This window comes from Myxocyprinus asiaticus, chromosome 19, assembly GCF_019703515.2.
Source record: "Myxocyprinus asiaticus isolate MX2 ecotype Aquarium Trade chromosome 19, UBuf_Myxa_2, whole genome shotgun sequence".
Classification (NCBI taxonomy): Eukaryota; Metazoa; Chordata; class Actinopteri; order Cypriniformes; family Catostomidae; genus Myxocyprinus; species Myxocyprinus asiaticus.
The window spans coordinates 33,122,584-33,136,964 of record NC_059362.1 but is presented as its reverse complement, the minus strand read 5'-3'; the positions used below and the strand labels follow the sequence as shown (position 1 = coordinate 33,136,964).

Here is a 14,381-nt window from a genome sequence, read left to right as displayed (position 1 = left end):
TTAACGCGTTCATTTTTACAGCTCTAATTAAAACATATCCTTTTTTGTTTTGTATAAGAAAGAAGGTCAGATGTGTTTGAAACGATATGAGGGTGAGTAAATTATAACAGACTTTTCATTTTTGGGTGAACTGTCCCTTTAAATATGCCTGAAATAACATTGGAGTGTCGCCGCTTAAAAACACTAATAACAATACAACCACTTTTTAACCTCCAAGTTACATAATATTGGCATTTAACTCATCCTGAGCTTTGATTTTCAACCGAGCATCTGATTAAATATCAGACTTTGACATTAAGGAAAAATGTAACTGCCCACAGCTGCTTTCAAAACAACCAGTCTTCACACAATTTTCTGCAAAATGAGTCTAGTGTGTTTGACATTTGTTGGAAAGGACAAGAAATCATGATGGTTTTTAAAGGCATCTGCTTTTATGGGATTTGTGAATTATTGGTTTAAAGAATCTTGATCTTCCTCCTTTGCAGTACATTTCAAATGACCAAAGTACCAAATAATGTCACACTAGCTTTTTATTACAATTATTAGTAAATATTAGTCACTCTTCCTTTCTTAAAAATAACATTTTAGAGCTCAAAGAAAAGCCTTTATTTGAAAACTCTACAGTATACTTGCTGGATAAACAGGGATTTATTCTGATTTCCACATAGTGGAATGATCTTTTTTATTTGAGCCCAAATCACTCCTCTCTTGTTCCAGATATCTTGAGTTGGGCCTGAAGGACTGGGGTTGGTCTCTTGAGGTTGAAATGGATGATGACGATGTATTAGACTTTGCGGGGTAACCACAGTGGTGCCTTAGCATGTTTTTTCAAGCAGGTTTTTTAATGTATGGTATTAATAGTGTGCTTGTGTTTTGTTCTCAAAGGACCCAAAACTAGGATGCAAGTTTTAATTGTGGATGTGTTTGTGTACTAATATGAGTGCTTATATACAGTATGTGCATGTTTGGCTGAATTAAGGACATTTGGCTTTGTTTGGTTACATGGAATGGATTTGTTTTTGTTTACTTTTGTGTATGGTTGAATAGAGAATGGAATGTGATGTGTCTGCCAGATTAGATTTTTAGATTTATTTATTTTTTGTCTCACCTGCTCATTAAACTTCATCTCCCTCCCTCCCTCCCTCCCTCTCTCTCTCTCTCTCTCTCTCTCTCTCTCTCTCTCTCTCTCTCTCTCTCTCTCTCTCTCTCCCTCTCTCCTTCTCCTTAATTTCAGTTAACCTTGGTAAAGTCCGGATAGGTGATAATCCATCTGGGAACAATTACATCACAGAAGAGAATGACATACTGTTCATTTTGGAAAGTGGCAGGACTTCCAAGAGCCTAACAAGTTTAAATGACTGAGGGGCCTTATATTTAATACTGCACGAGCCATATATCACCTAAAGGGTGTAGTTTAAATTTTAAGTCATTAGAGTGTTTTGTCTTCCTAGACATCACATTCTTTATAGTCATTTTTTAAAAAGTAAAAGCATTTGAATAATTAGAGGTTATTTTTTTAATCTGTACAAGCTTGTCAGTAAGTGTGGGTGCCTTTGTGTATGTGTGTGAGCCAATGTGTGTGTTTGAAGCTGAATATATATTTTGGCTCCACAATTATATGATAATCAAGTATTATATCTATTTTTGTTTGACAATTAAAATATCTAATGGCACAAATTATTTTTTTCATGCATTATATCAAAGAATACTTTATTCAGGGGGCCTAGGTAGCTCAGGAAGTAAAGATGCTGACTACCACATCCAGAGTCGCAAGTTCAAGTCCAGGGCGTACTGAGTGACTCCAGTCAGGTCTCCTAAGCAACCAATTGGCCCAGTTGCTAGAGTGGGTAGAGTCACATTGGGTTAACCTCCTCGTGGTCGCTATAATGTGGTTCTCACTCTCGGTGGGGCACGTGGTGAGTTGTGCGTGGATGCCGCGGAGAATAGCGTGAAGCCTCCACGCGCACTATGTCTCTGCGGTAATGCGCTCAACAAGCCATGTGATAAAATGCGCAGATTGACGGTCTCAGATGCAGAGGCAACTGAGATTCGTCCTCCACCACCCGGATTGAGGTGAGTCACTACACCACCACGAGGACCTTGAGCACATTGGGAATTGGGCATTCCAAATTGGGGAGCCATTAGAAAGCATGAATTAATTATGTTTGCCAGAAGTATCTGCTCAAAATATATGCATTCAAGACATATTATTGATATGACATGATGCAAAAATGTAATCCATATCACATTTTAGCATTTTATTATATGCTGACACAATAAAAGACTTTGATATTTTTGCATAGTGGAATAAAAAGACCTCCAAACCATTTTCTATAATTTATCTTAGTACAACATACACATAATTGCCATTGACAAACTGTTGAGACATGTTGTGAAATTGTTAATAAAAGTTTTATTTGATGGCAAATTTCTGACTGTGTGATCCATACTTCATCAGTAATGTTTATATAGGAGCAGTGTTGGGTAAGTAAATTCAAAAAAGTAATGCACTACAAATGATTAACCTCTGTGGACTAGGCCAGCAAAATGCATGTTCTCCCAAAAACTGGGGTGAACATTGGGGTGGGGTGGAATAATAGGTTTCAAACATGTCCAACATTCTTTTGAATGTCCATGTACTAAAATAAAATATTTGATGGCATGAGTGTACCTTCATTTACTATTACTATTATTTGAATGGCCATGGAAAATGAAGCAATGTGACAATTTTACCTGGACGCAAAAAGTAGTCCATTAATTAACCTGATGAACTTTCACCTTTTGCTGACCCTTTATGCTTCACAGAGCTAATGTGTGCTTCTAAATCACTTACACCTTTATTAGGAACTGACACATAAGTGCCAGCTTTACATGTCATACATTCTGCTTCCCACGGATCTCAACCTGGACGAAAGCATGGGAATTTTTTGTGCAAATCTTCTGTAAATTTGCACTTTCGTTTGGGCATTGTTTCCACTCAGCTGTCATTTGCTGCTACTGTCAAGCAACTGTTTGATGCCGAACACAACAGCGCTTCGCGCGTTCGCGGAGAGATTGACAGGCAGGAATTTGGCCAATAGTTGCTGCAAGCGTCTTATTATCGACCAATTGGTGTGCGAGAAGGCGGGACTTACAAAGCAACGCAAATATGCGCGCACACAATGAAGTATTAGACCAGATGCAAATCATAATGCAACTAAAGCCGAATCCCGGACATTTTTGCAAATTTAGAAATCCCGGCCGGTCGCTTTTTTAAGGTCCGAAAAAGAGGACGAATGGTCACCCTAGCAAAAGCAAATAATGACGGATAAAAATAACCATGCTGCAGATTTTACATCGTATTTCATTCGTGTGTCGGATAAAGTGTATTTCCTCTGACTGGAACGCACATTCTGTTCAATGCAATGCGGTGGCGTTTTGCATAAGCTTTACATAAACAACACTTGAAAATATGTCACGGTTGACATTTTTACAGATATATCATTTTAACCGGTATATCAATGAATGCGCTAAATCTCCGAACAGTGCACAAACATTCTGTCCAATAAGGGGACAGTTCGCTTACATGTGACTTTTATTTACACAGTTTTGGTCCGTTTTGAAACGTTGCCTTGAGAAAGCGAACCGAACCTAGAAAATGCAACATTGTGACAAATTTAGCTCCTGTTTCGGATCAAACCAAATGAGCTACAGGTCTGAAAACGCCCTTAGATTGTTCTACAGTACATTGCTATATACGTTGAGCTGTGCTAATCAATTCATAATGCATTCAGGATGCTTGCATTTACTGTGCTAGCTAGTTTTAGCTAATACTAGCTAGGTAGGTTCCTTTTACTTTAAGTATTTATGTCGAGCTTACATGGTAATCGTAAATTCAGCTGAAGACTTAAATTTAAAGTTAATTTAAAGTGTCATCAAATTGTATTAGTTAACTCACTCCTTTCAAGTTAAAAGCAATTAACATGCATGTGTAGCACAAAATCAAAATCTGAAAGTTCTATTCACAAACAATTTGATGAAAATGATTGCCTCAAATTTGTTGAGTTCTACTAACTTATTAGGGTTTACGCTGAAGGGTTAAACAAGATTTGTTTGTAAAAATGCAGGGAAAACCTTGGTAGATACACTTTTTGAGAGAGTGAATGATTCACAAGTATCGATTAACAAATGTCCAGTGTTGCAAAAGAACTTGAACTAGACGTGGACCTGGAAAATCCTTGTTTACATGTTGACTAATGTAATATCCTTTTTGGGTTATAAAAGCAAGATCAGCACTGCATGTTAATAAAGAAGTTGAAGGTTTCACCTCAGGAACTTCTTACAAAGAACCTGACTCTTGTCACAGATATGGACACTTATTATTTTCTAAAACTTGCAGCTGTACTCATCTGCTTTGCCCATGTGCAAAACAGAGTCTCGCACCCAGGACGTTGCAGACATGTCTCAAGATCTGATGAGGTCCGCATCATTTGTCTTTATGTTAACTTCACACGCATACCTAGTAAGGCTTTTCCGGTTAACACTACGTACCTCAGTGTCCGCTTTAGCAATTTGAGCTCCATAACGTCAGATGACCTGAAGACCTTTTCCCATCTGAGGGACCTTGATCTGATTAAAACCCAGCTGCGTACATTACCTGCTGACCTGCTGAAGGGCCTCTCTAATCTTCACGGGTTAGACCTTACAGGTACTGGTCAATAACTTACTGTGTGAGTGTGGTTAAAAGTAATTGTGAATTTTTTTTAATTTTTTTATTTATTTTTTATTAAAGTCAGTTCTGAGAAAAAGTCTAACATAATTTTTTGCAGATGCCTTTTTGCTATCTAATGTGGTTTATGTGTCCTAATACTCTTTAAAGGTGCACTCAGTCATTTTTGTCTTTGTGTCATCTTGGACTTATACTGACACCTAGCGGCTTGGATGCAGCATCATTTAATATCAATAGTTTTCAGTTTCAGATGCCATTGTAAATATTTAGTCTTCACAGTCAACCAACATTAATTTAATCCATGGGTGAAAGTGTCAAATAACAGGACGGCTACTGAGATTAAGCCAGTAGTAGTCGCCTGGTCATGTGATTCTAACACATGTAGAGTTAAAACACCTCTCCATGTAGAATAAAACAGCTTTTATAAAGTTACTGATATGACTGGAGTCTTCATTTTAATGCGAGTCGTCATGATTTCCTACATACAGTGCATTCGTAAAATATTCACAGCGCTTCACTTTTTCCACATTTTGTTATGTTTCAGCCTTATTCCAAAATTGATTAAATTCATTATTTTCCTCAATTCTACAAACAATACCACATAATGACAACGTGAAAGAAGTTTGTTTGAAATCTTTGCAAATTTATAAAAATAAAAAAAATCACATGTACATAAGTATTCACAGCCTTTGCTCAATACTTTATTGAAGCACCTTTGGCACCAATTACAGCCTCAAGTCTTTTTGAGTATGATGCTACAAGCTTGGCACACCTATTTTTGGGCAGTTTCTCCCATTCTTCTTTGCAGGACCTCTCAAGCTCCATCAGGTTGGATGGGGAGTGTCGGTGCACAGCCATTTTCTGATCTCTCCAGAGATGTTCAATTGGGTTCAAGTCTGGGCTCTGGCTGGGCCACTCAAGGACATTCACAGAGTTGTCCCGTAGCCACTCCTTTGTTATCTTGGCTGTGTGCTTAGGGTCATTGTCCGGTTGGAAGATGAACCGTCACCCAATCTGAGGTCCAGAGCGCTCTGGAGCAGGTTTTCATCAAGGATGTCTCTGTACATTGCTGCATTCATCTTTCCCTCGATCCTGACTAGTCTCCCAGTTCCTGCCGCTGAAAAACATCCCCACAGCATGAAGCTGCCACCACCATGCTTCACTGTAGGGATGGTATTGGCCAGGTGATGAGCGGTGCTTGGTTTCTTCCAGACATGATGCTTGCCATTCAGGCCAAAGAGTTCAATCTTTGTTTCATCAGACCAGAGAATTTTGTTTCTCATGGTCTGAGAGTCCTCCAGGCGGGCTGTCATGTGCCTTTTACTGAGGAGTGGCTTCCGTCTGGCCACTCTACCATACAGGCCTGATTGGTGGAGTGCTGCAGAGATGGTTGTTCTTCTGGAAGGTTCTCTTCTCTCCACAGAGAAATGCTGGAGCTCTGTCAGAGTGACCATCGGGTTCTTGGTCACCTCCCTGACTAAGGCCCTTCTCCCCCGATCGCTCAGTTTGGCCGGGCGGCCAGCTCTAGGAAGAGTCCTGGTGGTTCCAAACTTCTTCCATTTACAGATGATGGAGGCCACTGTGCTCATTGGGACCTTCAATGCTGCAGAAATTTTTCTGTACCCTTCCCCAGATCTGTGCCTCGACACAATCCTGTCTCGGAGGTCTACAGACAATTCCTTGGACTTCATGGCTTGGTTTGTGCTCTGACATGCACTGTTAACTGTGGGACCTTATATAGACAGGTGTGTGCCTTTCCAAATCATGTCCAATCAACTGAATTTATCACAGGTGGACTCCAATCAAGTTGTAGAAACATCTCAAGGATGATCAGTGGAAACAGGATGCACCTGAGCTCAATTTTGAGTGCAAAGGCTGTGAATACTTACGTACATGTGATTTTTTGCATTTTTTATTTTTAATACATTTGCAAAGATTTCAAACAAACTTCTTTCAAATTGTCATTATGGGGTATTGTTTGTAGAATTTTGTGGAAAATAATGAATTTAATCCATTTTGGAATAAGGCTGTAACATAACAAAATGTGGAAAAAGTGAAGCGCTGTGAATACTTTCCAGATGCACTGTATATTGCAAAATTACAATTCATGTTCAAGTTTTCAAGTTTTTTAATGAGGAAAAAATTACTGAGTGCACCTTTAAAGCCACTAAATTTGAGAGTATTTCCATTTTTAAAATTCTAATCCGAGTCTACTCTGCTTTTTATTTTTATCTTAATAGGTAACAAACTGACAGCTTTGCCATCACAAGTGTTTTATTATTCTCCTCTTGTGGATCTCACACTCTCAAATAACCTGCTCTCTGAGGTAGATGCTGACTGTGTGCCTGTAAATAGCTCTATCCAGAGGTTGGATTTATCGTCTAACAAATTCACCCAGTTACCTGTTGCCTTCCTGCAAAGACTAAGCAATATTGAGAGCATAGACTTTAGAAACAACCAGCTGGAAGAGCTGGCCTCTGGAGTGCTGAACTCCCTGTCCAAACTTGAGTCTCTGGACCTGGTGAACAACAAACTGAAGTCCATAGATGCATCAGCCTTTCATGGTAACCCGAAACTTCGCCAGTTGTTCTTAGGTGGTAACCGTTTGGAGAGTTTGCCTGCTGGACTCTTCCTTAAGCAGAGTGAGCTTGTTTTCCTTGACCTCAGCAACAACTACCTGAAAAACCTGTCTTCAGGTATATTGGAAGGACGTTTGTATACAGTATTTTCTGGTAATCCCTGGCACTGCAACCCTGGTTTGGCACATCTATGGCATTGGTTGTGTAAGAATGAAAATAGACTTTTTCATGGTGATAGGGTCATTTGTCAAACACCTGAACACCTGAAGGGTAGAAACATTACTACAATTTCTGCCACAGAGCTTGGGTTGAAAAAGTAAGTGAATTACAGATAGACAGAGTCATAATTACATATTATAAAACATTGCCAGATCTTACCATGTGATTATTTTTACCAGCAATAGGGATGGGAATCGTTAGGAATTTAACGATTCCGGTTCCGATTCCTCTTAACGATTCTGGTTCCTTAATGGTTCCGGTAACGATTCCAGTACTACTTTTAGTACTTTTGAGGAAGAATTATTTGAATATGAGAAATGCAATTCTTATTGGATTTACTCTCCTCTACAGTCTGTTGCCAAATGATGAGATCTTTTAAGATTTCTACAGAGAAGATATAACAAATCAGAAATAAATTTAATACAATTCTTGTAAAAGGTGTATTTGCTGACTTTTTAGAGACATAAATTATATCCAATACAATAATTGATCCTAACTAGGCTATATCTGGACTGTATCTTAACAAACAAGGAATGTGAAAAAAATAATAATAAAAAAAGAGATTATTTTATCATATGAACAACCAGTCAGTAACTGCACAGCTTGATTAAAGTTGCACAAGTCTAAAGTCACATGACATAACAGTAAGAGTTCCAGAGACAGTTAAGCCTGTGTTCTGCTGTCTAAGTTGTACTTCAAGCTTGTGAGACTTCAACAGTTCTTATATAATTTCGAGTTGGACATTCTTAACTTGCACATCAGTGTAAGATACCAGACTAGACCGGAAGCGCTGTATGTTTCGTGCTTTAGATTCAAAAGAATCGGCTCATATGAGTCATTCTTTCGGCAATCGGACCATACCGGAAGCGCTGTCTGTATCGCACTGTAGATTCAACAGAGCCGGCTCATAAGAGTCACTTATAAGTGTTTTACAGTTTTGACCCAGCAGAGGGCAGCGCTGCTGCAGAAATATTCTGCTGGAAACACTCAGAGTATTTCAGTATGGTGTCCCAGCTGCATCGGCAGAAAAATAAAGCAGGGGAACTGTTAACAGAACCGAAAGTCACAAAGATCATCCGATTCTAGTAATTTGTAAAGAATGGAACAGGTTCTGAACAAGAACCGATTCTCGGTTCCCAACCCCGACCAGCAATCACATTCAGTCACACGTTTTTTTAAACTTCAATACATTACAAACTGTGAGATGTTAAAGAAATAGTTCACCCAAAAATGAAAATCTCTTAACATTTACTCGCACTCATGTCAGTCCAGATGTGTATGACTTCCGCAGAACACAAATGTTTAGATTAGAAGATATAAATTATTTTATAGATATAGTTATTTCTTTTAGAAGAATATATCAGTTCTGTAGGTTCATACAATACAAGTGAAGGGTGACCAACATTTTGAAGCTCCAAAAAGCACATAAAGGCCACATAAAGGAAATCCATAAGACTCCTGTGGTTTAATCCATGTATTCTGAAGAGAGCCAGTTGGTTTTAGGTGAGAACAGACCAAATTACAACTTCTTTTTCACTATAAATCTTGACATCAGCAGTTTCCTTGGCAATCATGATTTCAAGCTCGATTACACTTCTTAGCGCCATCTAGGGCTCTGTGCATGCATCAAGCACTAGGAAGTGTAATCAAACTTGAAATCATGATCGTGCCTAGAGACTGCAATAGCAAGATGTACAGTGAAAAAGGAGTTACATATTGGTCCCCATGAATTCAGAATTGGAGTTTTGTGGCTTTTAGTCAATGTCTATTAGCTTTGAAGCCATCTATATGCTACTGTACTCCTAAAAGTTGACAAAAAGATATTTTAGCAATGTATACCAATTTAAAATTTACTGTGTTTCTGTTCCATCTTGCACTTCACAGATTTTGTCCATTGTCCAACATTATGTCCCTCCCCCTCATTTTTTATAGGAAATACATCAACATAGAAAAAATAAACTTCGCTCGTCAGGTGATTCATTGGTGTTTTAAGTGTTATTATTCGGGGGTTGATATTAAGCTATTTTTAAAGATAGAAAAACTGTTGTTGTTTGTTTTGTTTTTTGAACAGCAGAGAGAACTAAACTCAAATTTACAAGCGCACGTGTCCTGTGAATTATGCGGATGCAGAAAAAGTAATACGTTTAAAAAGACAGCCATTATGTTAACCTTCAGACATAATTTTCCAAAGAAAATAAAAGTGTCCATCTGTTTATGACAGCTCTGCCTATTATCACTTTTGTCACAAGATTACAAACAAAAATAGTATGTCTTGTTCTTTTTCTCATATTTTTCCATTCTTTTTATCTCCGTCTGTTTGTATCTCTTGATTTCTCATGTACTGTCCTTATAAATCCCCAGTGTATCTGAATGAAATGTTTTACAGAGTGTATTGAGAGGATAGGAGAATCAGTTTGCCCTTGTTCCAACTTCTGCCCTATGTACCCCTATTCTTTCATTTCCCCTGTATTTTTTTTTTTCCAGAACAAATAAATGCATTTTCATACGCTTTACTAGAAGACAAACACACAGTGGCTGTATCTCAAGCGCAGTCTTCATACTGAAAGCACTTCCAAAGCTCAATATACTTACAGTAATGACATACCATCCTTTATTCATGAGACATAGCATTACTCTCTCTCTCGTGTTCTATGTTTGGGCCTCATACACATGAGTCTATAATGGCATTATGTCCAGGGCTTCAAAAATGTTATTTATATAGTTAAATATAGCATTAATGTAAAATGACAAAATATGTTAATTCATGCAGGAAAGGACCTGAGATTGTTTGTTTGTTTAGTCTGTTAACAGACTTTACTGTTACAGTGTGTGTACATACTGGACACCAGCCTTGTTCACTTGTGCCAAAACCATGAGTTTACAGAGAATTTTTGTGCTTTATTAAGCTTTGTGCATTTGCATTTCTGTATTTGCTGATGTCTGGGTGGCAGGTGTCTTGGTCTGTATGTATTGCATCCAAATTTGACATACTGTATTTAGAGAAATAGCAAATATGTAAGAAATATGAGAAAAGGGGGACTGCAGACTGTAATTTGAATGTGTTATTTTAAGGAGAACGTGGGAGCGTACATGGAGGAGCAAGGCAAGCGCTTCCACCAGGATATACTGGACTTTGAACGCAGCTACCAAGGACAGTATAACGAGAACATGATGGGAGACTATATTTGGGGGCTGATTTGTGAAAGTGATTTACAGTATAATCATAAATCTTGAAAAAACTACTCCTAAATCTTTTGTAGTCATTTTTGTATTACTTTAGTATAATTACATGTTAATTTGGATTCATACATTGGTTTTTTTTCTGACTTTATGTGAACAAAAAGACACAAATTCACCCGTTCTCTCATTGGAAATAGGTACATTTCAAAATATCACTGTCCTGGTCACCAAAGCAAAGTCTGTGGGAAATAATAGCCATTTTCTATACTTTGAGGCATTAGTAATTAGGAAATAACACTTACTACCCAGGAACAAAAATTGTGTTACATAGTGATAAATTATGGTTTGAGCATTCATTTAGTCAAACAGAAAAATACTGTAATTCCTTCGTAACCCAACTGCAGTTAAAAGCAATAATGCATATGGCATTTTGCAAGACAAATTTCTCTACACTTAACAGTGTAAAATGTCAACTTTCACTGTAATGGGAGAAATTAAACTTAAGGTTATTCATTTAATGCATGAAGTCTATATTTAGCTCTCAAATCCTGACATCTGACCAAAGCATTTCTCCAAAAATCTAGTTCTCTTGAATGCATCCATTAGTAAAAAGGAGGACATGCATCTTTTAAAAGGTCACACTCACTCTTAGTGTGTTAAATGGTTTTAGAACTCCTTGCCAAAAACTATTTTGATCTCAGAATATTGCCCATATCCAGAGAGGAGTAAGCTTATAATTCTGCTTTCTACTGGGGATTAATTATACAGAGTAATGAGCCTGCACCCAGCTTGCTCTGTCAATCACAACTAATTTTCTTAATTATGCATCTGCTGATAATGTAAGTACTGTGTAAAACATTGTGACGAGGAGGAGGGCGTGGCCGGGCCGTGAGGATGCACGCCCTGGCGCTGAGTTGCCCAATCAGCTGGAGAGAGCTAAAGGAGGAGCCGGGGATGCCAGAGAGAGAGAGAGATGCACGTGTGTGTGTCGTTGCGTTTCAGTTCTGTGTTTTATGTTATTTTTATGTTATTTTATGTTTATGTAATTAAAGTCTTGTTGATGGTTAATCAGGTTCCTGCTTCCTCCTTTTCCTACCGAACAAGAGGCTTGTCTGCCACACTGGTGCTGAAACCCGGGACTGGAGGAAGATGCGCCCTCAGAGAGCCCTCGCCGCTGATGGAGGATCGTGACACAGAGGAGAGGATTGGTTCGGTGTTACTGGAGCGGAGGTTTCCCCGGCCTGAATCGGGTGGTGGGGGTATGTCACGAGGAGGAGGGTGTGGCTGGGCCATGAGGATATATGCCCAGTGCTGAGTTGCCCAATCAGCGGGAGAGAGATAAAGGAGGAGCCGGGGACGCCAGAGAGAGAGAGAGAGAGACACGCGGCCGTTCTGTGTGTGTGTTCGTCAATGTGATATTGTGTTTCAGTTCTGTGTTTTATGTTGTAATTAAAGTCTTGCTGATGGTTAATCCGGGTCCTCCTTTCCCTACCGAACAAGAGGCTTGTCTGCCACAAACATATCTTCAATAAAAGTGTCTTTTGTGTAGATGGGACACTTGCCTGAGGGGCACTACATTGGTTCTTCAAGAAACCTCAATCGGGCCAGTGAACGTTGTGGACGGTGTGTGCCGCCATATGATTTAAGAGCAGGGATTTACTGGGCTTTTAAAACTTAGCTGTTCTATGACCTTGCTATTGTGTGAGTAGATTATAGCATGACTGACATTTCCTTTAAAATAGGAATGAGTCCTTCTGGATTGACATTCCTAGCAGCAGCTGAGATGACATTAGGCTGAGAAGAAGAAGGCCTGTTTTACACCGCACGTGAAAGCAGCACAAATTTACTTTTTTACAGCTTTCACAATGACTGTGTAAGCAAAGCTGTGCTGTGAAGCAGAGTTGTTTTTAGTTGTAAATGTTGTAGTACAGTCAACAGAAATGCATATTTTATTAACTAAATGCCCTAACCCATACCCCAACCCTAAACCTAATCGTCAGAGGAGGAATCTTAGAGGGAACATGCAACCTCCACATCACGCACATCAATGATTATGTAAACGCGATTACTTCCTGGTTTCCATGGGACCAGAACCTGTGCCTCTGAGTTGGCTCGCGCAACGCGCTATCATTGAACACATTTGAACTGATGCAAAGATTCGCTTTGTCAGTAACTCGGCAGAATGTCAATGTCAGGATACTGGAACAACATGTCAAGTTCCTGTGTGATCATGTTGGTAAGTCTAACTGAATCCAGACAATTTTAGCAGTTTATAGCTGCACTTTGGGCTATGGGTTCCAATCCATGTAAATTAATTATCATTTGGATGTAAATGTGATCCCTCTCTAATGTAAATTAGATTTCATGATGATCAAGCTTGCAATAATTCTCAATGGTCAACTCCCGAATCCCGATAACCATTTTTTAATTTATTGCATTCATAAAAGGAAATGCGCATTGTGAAAGCACAATGCGAGCCTGCTGTTGTATTTACACTTCTGCTTGGTTTACGCATTGCTTGCGTGTACGATGTGACACAGGCCTGACACCCTGAGAGGCACGTTTGCCATGCTTTCAAGCCCTTAAAAGCTACTCACAGCTAACTACTGCATATAAAACTTAATGACATCAGTTATGACTTAATGCCTTCTGTCAATAGTTAGTTCGCTGTCTGGGCTATTACAGTTTTTCTCAATCGCTTTGGCTCAGTTCTCGAAGGAGAATAATTTTTTTCAAAACAATAAGTTCAAATCTCTGAACAATTAGTTTCTTGTTCACACCAGATTTGAATTTCTTATTCATTTAAGCAAATTGCACATGTTTTGGCACATGTGTGTAAAAGAGTAAGTACAATTGTCTAAAATTTGCACAATAACTAATTGCACATGGCTTGCTGATCAAAGCTGATGAGTTGATTCTCAGTGTCATTTGTCAAACTTTTCACAACTTCTAAATGGAGTTAATTAACAGAGGTTCGGGAGGAGCATGTTAATTTTAATCTGACAAATCACAGCCCACGAACAGGAGTATATAAGCCGCTGCTTACCTGCTTCCTGTGACAACACTCCTGACAAGTGTGTCCAACCCTCAAGCCAGCAAAGATGTCTGAACTGGATCTCTTTCCCTCAGACGAGGAACTCTTCAACTCTCCCATCATTGCTTCATCACAGCCATCCAATTCCGGCAAAGACACTCCTCCATCCAACGCCGTCATCGATCTGGCTGCTCCAAGCCGAGGACGCAGAGCTTCTCGCTCAGCAACCCGCACTTCAAGACGGAGGAATCAGCCCTCTCCTCCACCGTCCAGATCGCTCAGATCTTCAACCTCTGCCGACCACCCAACAATACCTGTCATTTCAAAACGGACAGTTAATAAACTTTGCCAAGCTCTAGCCGCTTCTAACATCCACTTCTCTCTCAGGCAAAGCAAAATCCAGTTATATGATTTATATGTCTCTTCTCAACATGACATTCCTTCTACCTCTAAAACTCCGAGGTAAACTTTAACTCGACTGCTCACAGCCATCCGGGGTTTCAGTTACAGGCCATTTCTCCCTCACCAAACTTCCATCCCGTAAAAGGCCTTCAGCCAGCGCGGCGTCAGCCAGACTCGACTCCGATCCCGGTACCTCCCTGTTCGGAGCTGAGATTTCTATAGACCATCCTCTCAAACAACTGCATCACTTGACTCCATA

The 14,381-nt window shown here is 39.3% G+C and overlaps 2 protein-coding genes across 4 annotated transcripts in view; both read left to right on the top strand.

The window, feature by feature from the left end:
* Nucleotides 1-2,419, top strand: part of LOC127410351 (rho-associated protein kinase 2-like) — a 55,844-nt gene extending 53,425 nt beyond the window's left edge. For all 3 annotated transcript variants that reach the window (XM_051645564.1, XM_051645565.1, XM_051645566.1), the window contains one exon: nt 1,235-2,419. Coding sequence is in view for 1 of the 3 variants with exons in the window: in XM_051645565.1 (XP_051501525.1) it covers nt 1,235-1,238 (4 nt within the window). In the remaining 2 variants the exon portion in view is untranslated. The remainder of the gene's footprint in view (nt 1-1,234) is intronic.
* Nucleotides 2,420-3,371: 952 nt separating this feature from the next.
* LOC127410361 (phospholipase A2 inhibitor beta-like) lies at nt 3,372-10,748 on the top strand. The gene is made up of 2 exons (XM_051645579.1): nt 3,372-4,687; nt 6,949-10,748. Exons 1-2 carry the CDS (start codon nt 4,279-4,281, stop codon nt 7,605-7,607), a joined length of 1,068 nt encoding a protein of 355 aa, XP_051501539.1. The 5' UTR covers nt 3,372-4,278; the 3' UTR covers nt 7,608-10,748.
* Nucleotides 10,749-14,381: the final 3,633 nt, after the last annotated feature.